A 13,274-nucleotide genomic window follows, 5' to 3' on the forward strand; every position below is an offset into this window, starting at 1 on the left:
TTCATGCCCACATTTCAGTAAAAAATGAAAGTGATCCCTACAGAGAACTTTTGTTTTCAATTCCTGAATGAATATTGCTCTCCTCAGGTTGTAGGACCACCCTGATCACCTCCCTTGAATCAAATGAATAGACTTAAGTATAATTACATATAGACAAAAAAACAGATCAGCTAGTATGTAGGTATGCATGTATCATTTTGCAATTTCAGAGTTTTCAGCTTTGTTTTGTTTTTAGTATGCTATTTGCAGCTTTTAGTATGCTTTAAGCCTTATGTTTGCTTCCATTGCAGCTTTTGGAGTGGAATTTAATTTCAGAGCATATTAAAAATGTCAGTCTTTTCAGAACTGTTTAACTAAAAACCCTACTTAAAGCGCAGTTATCACAAGTGCTTAAATTTGTTTTTGAATTACCTAACCTTCTTATGTGTATTAGGGGTGCAGTCCCTAGGGACTTGGTTGGTCTCAAAAAATCATTCCACTCTGCATTGATGGTGCCCTTGTTGCCTGCTAAAATGTTCTTGTTGGACATGGATGTGTAGGGCTTATCACAAGTATCAGAAGTTGAGTAGTTGTGAGAGGTAAAGTGCAGACTCTTTAAGGTAGTTTTGTAGCTTCAGATCTCTCTATATCTTCCAAATTAAAAAACATTTTTGGTAGACTAGATAAATTCTTTAAAATATACTAGTGTTACTCCGTAGTGGTATATCCAGAAGGAACACTATTCACTGTAACGTTTTAAAGACTTTTAAGTGTGAAGGTATGTAAGCTTTCAGCCATATGTGAGGGTTGATTCCTTTTTTTCTAATTCTGTTCTTCCTGTTTCTTTTTATCACAGAAGATGCATCAGCTTCTGAAGACAATAAGTCAAGTGAAACGGCCAGCGCTCCTTGTACTAAAATAGTTCTCCCGACTATCCCCAAAGCTTCTAAGCCTGCTGCCGCTCTACCTCCACCATGTAATAGTGCCAAGCGCAGCTACCAGGTCCGTTGGCGCACCGAATTTATGATGGACTATGACTGTCGTCGACAAGGCCTTATTTGCATGGTGTGTGGAGGTACACTGGCCACCCTGAAAGTTAGCACCATTAAGCGCCACATTGTCCAGGTTCATCCTTACTCTGTAAACTTTGCCCCTGAAGATCGTCAGAAGATTCTGGAGGCCTACAGTGAAATGGCAGCACATTACATCCATTCAGAGGAGTGTTTTAAAGCCCAACCACAGGAGGAAGTGAGAGTCCGTAAAAGAAAAGCCGCTGCAATGGAGGAAGCATAAAAGCTCCTTAAATGATGCTTAGGACTGAAGAAAACTCTGTTTTGTGATCTAACCTATGTATTTCTACAGCTGTAGTGCTTTGCACGTTTAAAAACATTTCTGCTCATCCTATTCATTCCCTTGTAAAAATTGGGTAAAGGTTTGAATTCCCTCCTTTTTTTTCACACTCTCATTAAAAATGCATTGGGTAATTACAACTATCTTGGCAACCTTTGTCAGGTTGGCTGTAACTATGCACCTCTGTTTCATCTTTGTTACCTTCCATTATTATATCTACCAACCTAACTTTAAAACTTGTGTTTTTTGTCTTTTGTGAAAAACAAAGGAACAGGTAAAATATTTTATAACCCTTAATTTAAGTTAAAATTTCCCTAATTTCTTGTAATTGGTTATTACAAATATTACTTTTTGTGTACCCTTCCCTTTGATAAAGCCACATTTCTGTTAAACAGAAAAAAAAAATCTTCTTATATGTTTCTTACATGAAAACTTGCATAACCTTTTCCCTAATTGTTTTCATATATTTTCTTCTGTCATATATCAAGATATGTCAAGACTTTAGCATCACCATTGATGCCTAGTTCTTAAATTGAACTATTCCTTATAAGGAGGAAAATGTTTACAGTACATTAATTTCACATGGTTTAGAAAGGGATTTGTAGTAAGTGTGGTTTCTTTGCTCATTTGTGTAATGTCTCATCAAGCTATCCCCAGCAATATGAAGTTCATACCAAAAATATTGGTAAGATACTTTGGTACCTTTAATTTACTTTGCTGATGGTTTTTTTTTGGCTGAGACATGAAATCTGAGTTTAAAAAAGAGTTAAAAAAAAGAAAAAATGTATTCTGTCAAAAATTCTGTTAACATTTCCTCCACAACATTTCTTACCTTTTGCAGTAAGACAAAACTGCCATGGGTCCTTGAGTCATTTTTTTTTTTTTATAATGCAGCATGCAAATAAAAATAGGTTTTAAAGTTACAGAGAGCTTAAGACCCCGTCAGGTGACTGCAAGTCAGTTTAGATGTCTTGCAGTACATAAGAGGAAGACCTGAAAAGTCAGGACTACTTTATTACAGAAGGACCAACCAAGCTTTTGTCGTCTCTGGCTCTGCACTGCCTTCCCCCTAGCACTTTACTTTTGACTCACTACTATGAAACAAAACCGCATTAACTAGTAGTAATTTGCAAAAGGTGGTACCAAACAGTCAGCAACTGAAATTTGGTAACTTCAAAGTTTACTTGTTAAAAATGTTTCTGTGTTTGTGAATTTGTTGGAGAACAGGAGTTACAAAAATACATTCTAAAGTTTTTTTTTGTTTCCTATACCAATTTGTCAATATCCAACTGAAAACTTTTAGTCTAGGTTTGGACAACAAAAATAGTTTATCTTTGCATACTTTCCATACATTAAATCTAATCTTTAATTGTAACAGTTTTATAAGTGAGTTTTATTTTGGGTTAATTATTTAAAAATATAAATGGTCAGTGCAGTGTTAGAGTACTGTATCAAATACAAAATTGTACCATCAAATAAAATTCACTGTCATTGTAAAATGAGCATTCTAGTGGATTACTTATGATCAAAGAAATAATATATTATTATACTACAACTGCTATTTGTAATACATCACACACACATTATCTGTTAAATATACATGAACATCATTGATCTCTTAGGGTTGTTGACTCTTTCTGTTGCGTAATCTATCCATTTGAAAATGTTTTAGCCACAACTGGTGTCCAAACCTGGAATGTATTTTTCAGATCACAACAAGGATGTTAAACGAGATCATGCACAGAAAGTTACTAAACTGATAAAGAGACACAAGGCTACAAAGACTTAGCAGAACAGAATTTATTCTCCCCTGAAAAGAGGCGTTTAGGAGGCATATGATCACTCTATATTTGGTCTATGTATGTGGAGAAAGTTAAATGTCCACATATTAATTATTACAACATAATTATCTAATTTACATAGATCTGTAGTTATTGATGGTCTTGCCCCTTAGAGAGTTGGGAATCTAAACATTACTATACATATGTTCCTTATGGATTTAGCATCATGAGAGAGAGCACCGAACGTCTCATTACCCCGAAGTGATTCACCTATATGCTTCTTATGATACTCAAATAAATGCATGAGTAATATATATATATATTTCTCTATATATATATTTAAAATCAGATGTATGTGTGTATGTATGTTCCACCATCACTCGAAAACGCATTGGAGACATTTCAACCAAACTTGCCATACATATGACTGAGCCTCCTGAGTGCACCTGCATCTTTGTACAGCGCTGTGCTATATGTCAGAGCTATATTTCAATGAAACACATGGAGACATCTCAGCCAAACTTGCTATGTTCCACCATTGCTAGGAAACGCATCAACACATTTCAACCAAACTTTCTAGACATACAGTATGACTCAGACTCATGTGAGTGCAGCAATCATCTTTGTGCAGCGCTGGGGGACATTGGAGTGTCAGCTCCTCTGTACAGAGACTGATAGGACTGGCTCAGTGATCTCTGTACAGCACTATGGTTTATGTCAGGGCTCTATATATGTTTAATAATAGTGACTGTGGGGGGACATTAAGAGTATCAGCTCCTCTGTACAGAGACTAATAGGACTGGCCCAGTGTTCTATGTACAGCACTAGGGTATATGTCAAAGCTAAATAAACATATAATAATAGTGTGTGACTGTGGGGGGACATTACAGTGTAAGCTCCTCTATACAAAGACTGATGGGACTGGCTCGGTGATCTTTGTACAGCATTTTGGTATGTATCAGAGCTATAAAAATGTATAATATTAGTGAGTGACTGTGTGGGGACATTAGAGTGTCAGCTCCTCTGTATAGAGACTGATAGGACTGGCTCAGTGTTCTCTGTACAGCACTTTGGTATATGTCAGAGCTATATAAATATAATGGTGTGTGACTGTGGTGGGACATTAGAGTGTCAGCTCCTCTGTACAGAGACTGATAAGACTGGCTCAGTGTTCTCTGTACAGCACTGCGGCATATGTCAGAGCTATATAAATGTATAATAGCAGTGTGTGACTATAGGGGGACATTAGAGTGTCAGCTCCTCTGTACAGAGACTGATAGGACTTTCTCAGTGATCTCTGTACAGTACTATGGTATATGTCAGAGCTATATAAATGTATAATATTAGTGTTTGACTGTGCGGGGACATTAGAGTGTCAGCTCCTCTGTACAGAAACTGATGAGACTGGCTCAGTGTTCCCTGTACAGCACTATGGTATATGTCAGAGCTATAATAATGTATAATAATGGTGTGTGACTGTGGGGGGACATTAGAGTGTCAGCTCCTCTGTACAGAGACTGATGGGTCTAGCTCAGTGTTTCATTGTACAGCACTATGGTATATGTCAGAGCTTATAAATCTAAATATATAAAATTGTATGTATGTAAGTGTGTATGTATATTCCGCCATCACTCAAAAACGCATAGAGACATTCCAACCAAACTTGCCATACATATGAGACTCATGTGAGTGCAGCAGTCATCTTTGTGCTGTATGTCCGAGCTATATTAGGATGTATGTGTGTACATGTGAGTGCACCAGTCATCTTTGTACAGCGCTGTGCTGTATGTCCAAGCTATATTAGGAGGTATGTATTGTATGCATGTGTGTATATTACTAGGAAACGCATGGAGACATTTCAATTAAATGTGCTATGTTCCACCATCACTCGGAGACACACTGAGACATTTAAACCAAAATTGCTGGACACATGTGAGTGCGCACCGCTGATCTTTGTACAGCGTTGTGGTATATGTCAGAGGTATATTTCCATGTATGCATGTGTGTGTGTATGTATTGCTCAGTGACAATGTGCCTTTTGCTTATATTTTACATACTATTTTTTTGGACTCTTTTACAAATTTCTGGCCCGTAATAATGCCTTCGAGAAAACATAAGGCAATTGGCCGAGTGCAATCAAAGGCAAAAAATTGAAACAACACCATAGACAAGAAAATCACTTATAGCTTTATTTTATTCCTTTTCCTGTATAATATAAGACTGCAATAAATAAATACCCGGGCAACGCCGAGTTATCAGCTAGTATTTTTACTAAAGCTATAAAACCCCAGGCACCTATAGTGGCTAATAGTGTGACCATATCCCCTTGGTCTAAAAAAATAGAATTAAAGTTCCAAATCATCTTTTAATTTGATGACATCAGATCACTCAGTCACATGTCTAGAATAATGATCATGCGTGCAGTTGCTCAGTGCATTTTGCAGTTGTGTTAGGTGTAATTTTAAATCCTATGTTAAATCAAAAGGACCGGGCCACCTGGAAGGGTGGTTTGCATTTTTTGCTCTAGTATATAGCCATACATATGCAATATGTCAGAGCTCTATTTGGATGTATGTATGTATGTGTTAAATACGTAGATGTGTGTATGTGATCACTAGGAGACGCGTGGAGGCATTTCAACCAAACTTGCTAGACATTTGACTCAGACTCATTTGAGTGCACCACTGATCTTTGTACAGCACTGGTATATGTCAGAGGTATATTTGCATGTATGTATGTGTGTATGTATTGCTCAGTGACAGTGTGCCTTTTGCGTACATACTTTTTTTGGACTCTTACAAATTTCTGGCCTGTAATAATGCTTTTGAGAAAACGTAAGGCAAGGCGAGTGCAATCAAGGCAAAAAAAAAATGAAACAACACCGTAGACAAGAAAATCCAGAGGACAGGAATAGAAGACTTGCCACACTGCGTGAGAGAGCTACTACATCTAGAGCTTCAGAGACAGTACAACAGCATGAGACCCGACTACAGGATAAGAGGGATAGAGCTACTACATCTAGAGCTTCAGAGACAGTACAACAGCATGAGACCCGACTACAGGAAATGAGAGAAAGAGCTACTACATCTAGAGCTTCAGAGACAGTACAAAAGCGTGACGCCCCAGTACAGGAAATGAGAGAAAGAGCTATTACATCTAGAGCTTCAGAGACAGTACACAGCATGAGGCCCGACTACAGGATGAGAGATAGAGGTACTACATCTAGAGCTTCAGAAACAGTACAACAGCCTGGGACCCCAGTACAGGAAATGAGAGAAAGAGCTACTACATCTAGAGCTTCAGAGACAGTACAAAAGCGTGACGCCCCAGTACAGGAAATGAGAGAAAGAGCTATTACATCTAGAGCTTCAGAGACAGTACACAGCATGAGGCCCGACTACAGGATGAGAGATAGAGGTACTACATCTAGAGCTTCAGAAACAGTACAACAGCCTGAGACCCAGGTACAGGAAATGAAAGAAAGAGCTACTACATCTAGAGCTTCAGAGACAGCACAACAGCATGAGACCCGAGTACACAAAATGAGAGAAAGAGCGAGATGATCACGGACTGCACAACATTTTAGCTTAGCATTAGAAGGATTCCACTATGATCCACATAAAGACTACTTGTAGCATGCAAAGGGTTACCATCAGAAAAATAGAAATGGTTTGTAGTTACTGTCAAGCCAAGAAGTTTAAATCTGAGTCTCCTGGTATTTGCTGCAAAAAAAGGGAAAGTCAAACTGTGCCAACTCAAAACACCACCAAAAGAACTTTGGAATTACACATCAGCAAATATCTCAAATAGTCAAACCATTTTCTTAATAACATCAGAAAATACAACTCATGTTTCCAAATGACATGATGAAATGGTGCCACATCAATTGTTTAACTGGATTTCCATCCACATTCACGGTGCAAGGGCAAATTTACCATAAAGAGGGATCATTACTTCCGCTGCCAGATAAACCACCAAAATTTCTACAACTATATTTTATTGAAAATGAACTAATAGAAAACTGACCAGAGGTGCTCCTACATCTCAGGAGCAAAATTTCAGATTATCCTAAAGTTACAAATGATGTATCATGAGCACAATGTTCTTACTAAAACATTTAAAACAGCATTGGAACATATGCCATTAATTTAGGTTAATTAAAGTTATACGTATTTTAATTGTATATTGTACTTAAGAATAAAATAGGATTGCAATAAATGAATACTTGGGCAACGCCAGGTCATTAGCTAGTATATATATAGGCAAGAGGGAGGTTATAGTGGGGTTAAATAGGAGTAATAATGTGGTTAATACGAAAGGGAAATATAAGTACCTGTAATCAGTAGGGGTTCCAACATCAATTGGACTTGCTGGAGTGGATGCAAATGCAGCCAGAGGCTGTCAAAAAGACTGCCCGCCTAAAGTGGACAAGAATCCGATTCCCTGCGGGTCTCTGGCTCATGCGTAAGTGTGTGGACAGGTGTGATGATGTAATGGTGATTGATGGGAACATCACTGTTTTGTGATACAGAAGACTAAGCCTCCTCCACTTGCTGGCTCAGACTGCACGCTTAGCCCCTATGAAACAGAACGCAGCTACAGCAATGCAGAGCGAGGTCCGCTACAATCAGTTGTGGATCAAACGAGGGAGAAGGAGCCTGTCGGCGGGTGGGAGACAGAAATATTTCTAACCCGCTGCATCAGTCAGGGGGGCACCACACTTGTGGCGCTGTCTCCCAATGGTCGGCACAGAGAGAAGGAGCGGAGAACATGTGAGGAGGGTAGGGGGACAGGAGTATGGGTGAGAGAGAACATCTTGAGTGAAAGAGAGATGAGTAAATAAAGAACAGAGCAAACCTAATGTGAAAATTAAAAGGAATGTAATATGATTGCTGGTAGATTTTAATTATGGATGGGGGTTGGTGTGGGTGTGAGAATGAAGGTGATGGGGAATGAACAGTGAAAGAAGAGGAACGAGCAAGTATGGAACAACCAACACTGATACAAAAGATTACAAACAGTATGCAATATTGTATATACTTATATATACAATAATACTTGACAAATTTTCCTACATTGCAAACAATATGATATGGTAACTACAATATGATATAGTAACTCATTAGTAACTGTCATCTAGAGCTGGGTGTGGTGCATTGACAATGCACAGACCCAGAAGTGCGTAATACAATTTTAGTGAAAGGAGTACTGACAGGCGGCAGAAGCAGCAGCAGGAGGAGGCAGTGGGCCCTGAGACAGAGCAGGGACCCAATTGGTAACTGGCATCTAGAGCTGGGTGTAGTGCATCCTCAATGCCACCCAGAAGTGTGTAATACAATTTAAGTAAATAGAGTACTGACAGGTGGCAGCAGCAGGAGGAGGCGGTGGGCCCTAAGACGGAGGATGGACCGCACTGGTAACTGGCATCTAGAGTGGGGTGAAGTGCATCATCAATGCCACCCAGAAGTGTACAATTTTAGTGAATGGAGTACTGACAGGCGGCGGCGGCGGCAGCAGCAGCAACAAGAGGAGGAGGTGGGCCCTGGGACAGAGCGGGGACCTCATTGGTAACTGGCATCTACAGCTGGGTATAGTGCATCATCAATGCCACCCAGAAGTGTACAATTCTAGTGAATGGAGCACTGACAGGTGGCAGCAGCAGCAACAGGAGGAGGTGGTGGGCCCTGACATGGAGCACGGCCTGCATTGGTAACTGGCATCCAGAGCTGGGTGTAGTGCATCATCAATGCCATCCAGGAGTGTGTAATACAATTTAAGTGAATGGAGTACCGACAGGCGGCAGCAGCAGCAGCAGGAGGAGGCGGTGGGCCCTGAGACAGAGCATGGACCACATTGGTAACTGGCATCTAGAGCGGGGTGTAGTGCATCCTCAATGCCACCTAGAAGTGTACAGTTTTAGTGAATGGAGCACTGACAGGCGGCAGCAGCAACAGCAGGAGGAGGTGGTGGGACCTGAGAAGGAGCGTGGTCCGCATTGGAAACTGGCAACTGGGCTGGGTGTAGTGCATCGTCAATGCCACCCGGAAGTGTACAATTTTAGTGAATGGAGCACTGACAGGCGGCAGCAGCAGAAGGAGGCGGTGGGCTCTGAGAGGGAGCGGGGACCTTATTGGTAACTGGCATCCAGAGCGGGGTGTAGTGCATCCTCAATGCCACCCAGAAGTGTGTAATACAATTTTAGTGAATGGAGTACTGACAGGCAGAAGCAGCAGCAGAAGGAGGCGGTGGGCCCATAGATGGAGCGGGGACCCCATTAGAAACTGGCATCTAGTGCTTTGTGTAGTGCCTTGTCAATGCCACCCAGAAGTGTACAATTCTAGTGAATGGAGTACTGACAGGTGGCAGCAACAGCAGGAGGATGAGGCAGTGGGCCCTGAGACAGAGCATGGACTGCCTTGGTAACTGGCATCTAGAGCTGGGTGTAGTGCATCGTCAATGCCACCCAGAAGCGTACAATTTTAGCAAATGGAGTACTGGCAGGCGGCAGCAACAGCAGGAGTATGAGGCAGTGGGCCCTCAGAAGGAGAGGGGACCGCATTGGTAACTGGAATGTAGAGCTAGGTGTAGTGCATCATCAATGCCACCCAGAAGTGTACAATTTTACTGAATAGAGTACTGACAGGCAGCAGCAGCAAGAGGAGGAGGTGGGCCCTGAGACAGAGCGTGGACCGCATTAGTAACTGGCATCTAGAGCTGGGTGTAGTGCATCATCCACCCAGAAGTGTACAATTTTAGTGAATGGAGCACTGACAGGCTGCAGCAGCAGCAGGAGGAGGCGGTGGGCCCTGAGATGGAGTGGGGACCGTATTGGTAACTGGCATCTAAAGCTGGGTGTAGTGCATCCTCAATGCCACCCAGAAGTGTGTAATATATTTTAAGTGAATGGACTACTGACAGGCGGCAGCAGGAGGAGGCAGTGGGCCCTGAGAGGGAGCGGGGACCCTATTGGTAACTGCCATCTAGAGCTGGGTGTAGTGCATCATCAAGACCACCCAGAAGTGTGCAATTTTAGTGAATGGACTAATGACATGCGGCAGCAACAGTAGGACTAGGCAGTGGGCCCTGAGAGGGAGTGGGGATCATATTGGTAACTGGCATCTGGAGCTGGGTATAGTGCATTGACAATGCACACACCCAGAGGTGCGTAATACAATTTTAGTGAATGGAGCACTGACAGGCGGGAGCAGCAGCAAGTGGGAGGAAGCGGTGGGCCCTGAGACAGAGCATGGACTGCATTGGTAACTGGCATCTAGAGCTGGGTGTAGTCCACCCTCAATGCCACCCAGAAGTGTGTAATACAATTTAAGTGAATGGAGGATTGAGAGGCGGCAGCAGCAGCAGCAGCAGGAGGAGGCGGTGGGCTCTGAGACCGCATTCGTAACTGGCATCCAGAGCTGGGTGTAATGCAATGTCAATGCCACCCAGAAGTGTACAATTTCAGTGAATGGAGTACTGACAGGCGGCAGCAACAGCTGGAGGATGAGGCGGTGGGCCCTCAGCAGGAGCGGGGACTGCATTGGTAACTGGCATCCAGAGCTGGGTGTAGTGCATCATCCATGCCACCCAGAAGTGTACAGTTTGAGTGAATAGAGTTCAGACAGGTGGCAGCAGCAGGAGGAGGTGGGGGTACCAGGGGCTGTAATGCCTCTTGTAGATTACTGCCCACTGAGCTATGCAAGGCCACCCAGTGAGCGGTGAAGGACAGGTAGCGTCCCACTCCGTGCCTGGTTGTGTAGCTGTCCATGGTGACGTGGATTTGGCTAGACAACGAGCATGCCAATGCCCGGGAGAGGCTTTCCATTACATGTGCATGTAAACTGGGAACAGCTGTGCGGGAGAAGTAATGCCTGATTAACCTCCTTGGACGTAGTAGCAACGACAGTTGAAGGTGTAGAAGGAGTCAATGTAGGTGGAAGAAGAGAGGATAACGTGGTTGCACCTCCTTCAAGAGAACGCAAGTACTGCTCCCACTTTGGTTTGTGGTTCTTGCACATGTGGGAAAGCAGGGATGTTGTATCCAAATGTGATCTGGTCTGTCCTCTGCAGATGTGCTTGTGGCACAGGATGCAGATTGCTACGCACCCGTCATCGTCTTTCAGCCTGAAAAAGACCACACTGGAGGGGTGCGTACAACCACTCTGCTGCTCTTTTTCTTTGCCTGCCTTTGTGTCTGCTGGTTGCCCTGCATCTGCTCCAGCTCCACCTCCCCCATGGTCAAATCGTTCTTGACTGTTCCCCTGCTTGTGCCCACTCCTCTGTCTCTTCTTTGGGACTCACATGAGGCAGATTGGAGGCCCTTTCCATCCCCAGTCTTTTGCTGCTGCCGCCGCCTTTCTGTCTGTTTCGGTACTGCTGCTAGCACTTACACGCATCAGTGGTTCCCAGTTGACATCTTGGTCATCATCATCCTCATTTTCATGTAAGCCAACATCTGCGAATGAAGCCATTGATCAAGAACACTTGCACAGCAAGTGCTGACCACACTCTCCAAGGGTCTCAAAGTCTGCCTCCTGCTCTGAAATTCGCACTGTCAGATCCTCAGGCTGGTCAAACAACAAGGGAGGGTCATTGGGAGATACAGGCACATTAGCCATGCTAACTCCTGTCTTTGCTCCTGTCATGGCTGTGTTGGTTGCTGCTGCTGCAGAAGAAAAGCCTGCTGCTGAAGAAGAGCTTGCTGTACTTAAGGCCCCTGAGAGCCAGTCCACAATACTCTCCACATGATCTAGCTGTATGATTGTATTTCGCCCTCTCAATACATCTACCAGCGTACTTGTGCTCTGCACACATGTCAGACCTGTTTGACAACTTGTGTTGCTGCCTCCAACAGCTTGCTGCTGCTGCCTTCCTACAGGAGCGGACTCCCTGGGAATGTGGCCCTTGCCAGATGTGGCAGGTCACCCAACGCCACGCCTTCCCCTACATCCACCACTCATCTTTTACTTATTCGGGTAAAAATGCACCTGTACCAGTTTCTTTGGTAAATAGGTACAGGTATTAAACACTGAAATCTCTGTATTTTTTTAATAGTAGGACAGAAAGTTTTCTGTACCAAACGGTCTGCTTTGGTAAATAGCAGGAGGTATCAAACACTGAAATATCTGTATTTTTTTATAGTAGAACAGAAATTTTTCTGTACCAAACTGTCTTCGGTAAATAGCAAGAGGTATCAATGACTGAAATATATAAATTTTTTATATAGTAGGAGAGAATTTTTTTTTTTTACCAAACGGTCTTCTTTGGTAAATAGCAAGAGGTATCAAAACTGAAATATCTGTATTTTTTTATAGTAGGACAGAATTTTTTTTTTTACCAAACGGTCAGTGGTGGCAACTCTAGACTATTACCCCTAACAGCCGGGAGAGCAGAACATCTAGTAGTGGTGGGGAGGGAAACGCAGGAAGGAAAAGACAATTGGTAGTCATAGGTTATTCTATTATCAGGAGGACTGATAGAATAGTTTGTCGCCCGGATCCCGTCAACCGAATGGTTTGCTGTCTCCCTGGTGCCAGGGTTCGGCATGTGGTGAACCGAGTGGACAAACTACTGGGAGGGGCTGGGCAGGACCCAGCTGTCTTGGTCCATGTTGGAACTAATGACAGTATAAATGGAAGATGGAGGATCCTTTAAAATCAGTTTAGGGAACTAGGTTTCATGTTGACGAAAAGGACCTGCAAGGCTATGTTCTCTGGAATATTGCCTGTGCTATGCGCAACACAGGAAAAACAGAGGGGGCTTAGGCAGCTAAACTCATGACTTAAGTCCTGGTGTAGAAGGGAAGGGTTTGGGTTCATGGAGCACTGGGCTGACCTTTCATTGGGGTACAACCTGTAAGACAGATATGCTTTGCACCTCTGTCTGCTGGGAAAGGGGGTCTGCTGTGCTAGGGGAAAGTTTTTGGGGAATGGTGGAGGGATATTTAAACTAGGACAGAGGGGGGTGGGACAGTCAAATAAGGTGGCAGAAAGGTTTGTCAGGGGTCAGACACTAGTGGAGGGTGGATTGGGGGGAGTTCGGGGGAGGATTATGGATAATTGTAAGGACCTTCCCATGTTACAAACATTGGATTGTGCAGTACTAGTTGTACTAAAAAACAAAATAATTTGGCAAACAATGATAGTAAAAGCAGCAATGGTTTAAAGA

General features: G+C 42.9%; 1 protein-coding gene across 3 annotated transcripts in view; it reads left to right on the forward strand.

The window, feature by feature from the left end:
* Window positions 1-2,884, forward strand: part of ZFTA (zinc finger translocation associated) — a 61,368-nt gene extending 58,484 nt beyond the window's left edge. For all 3 annotated transcript variants that reach the window (XM_072421441.1, XM_072421439.1, XM_072421442.1), the window contains one exon: window positions 836-2,884. In XM_072421441.1, the coding sequence (XP_072277542.1) occupies window positions 836-1,272 (437 nt within the window). In that variant the 3' untranslated portion in view covers window positions 1,273-2,884. The remainder of the gene's footprint in view (window positions 1-835) is intronic.
* The last annotated feature ends 10,390 nt before the right edge of the window (window positions 2,885-13,274 follow it).

Source organism: Pyxicephalus adspersus, chromosome 9 (assembly GCF_032062135.1).
Source record: "Pyxicephalus adspersus chromosome 9, UCB_Pads_2.0, whole genome shotgun sequence".
In the NCBI taxonomy this organism is placed as follows: domain Eukaryota; kingdom Metazoa; phylum Chordata; class Amphibia; order Anura; family Pyxicephalidae; genus Pyxicephalus; species Pyxicephalus adspersus.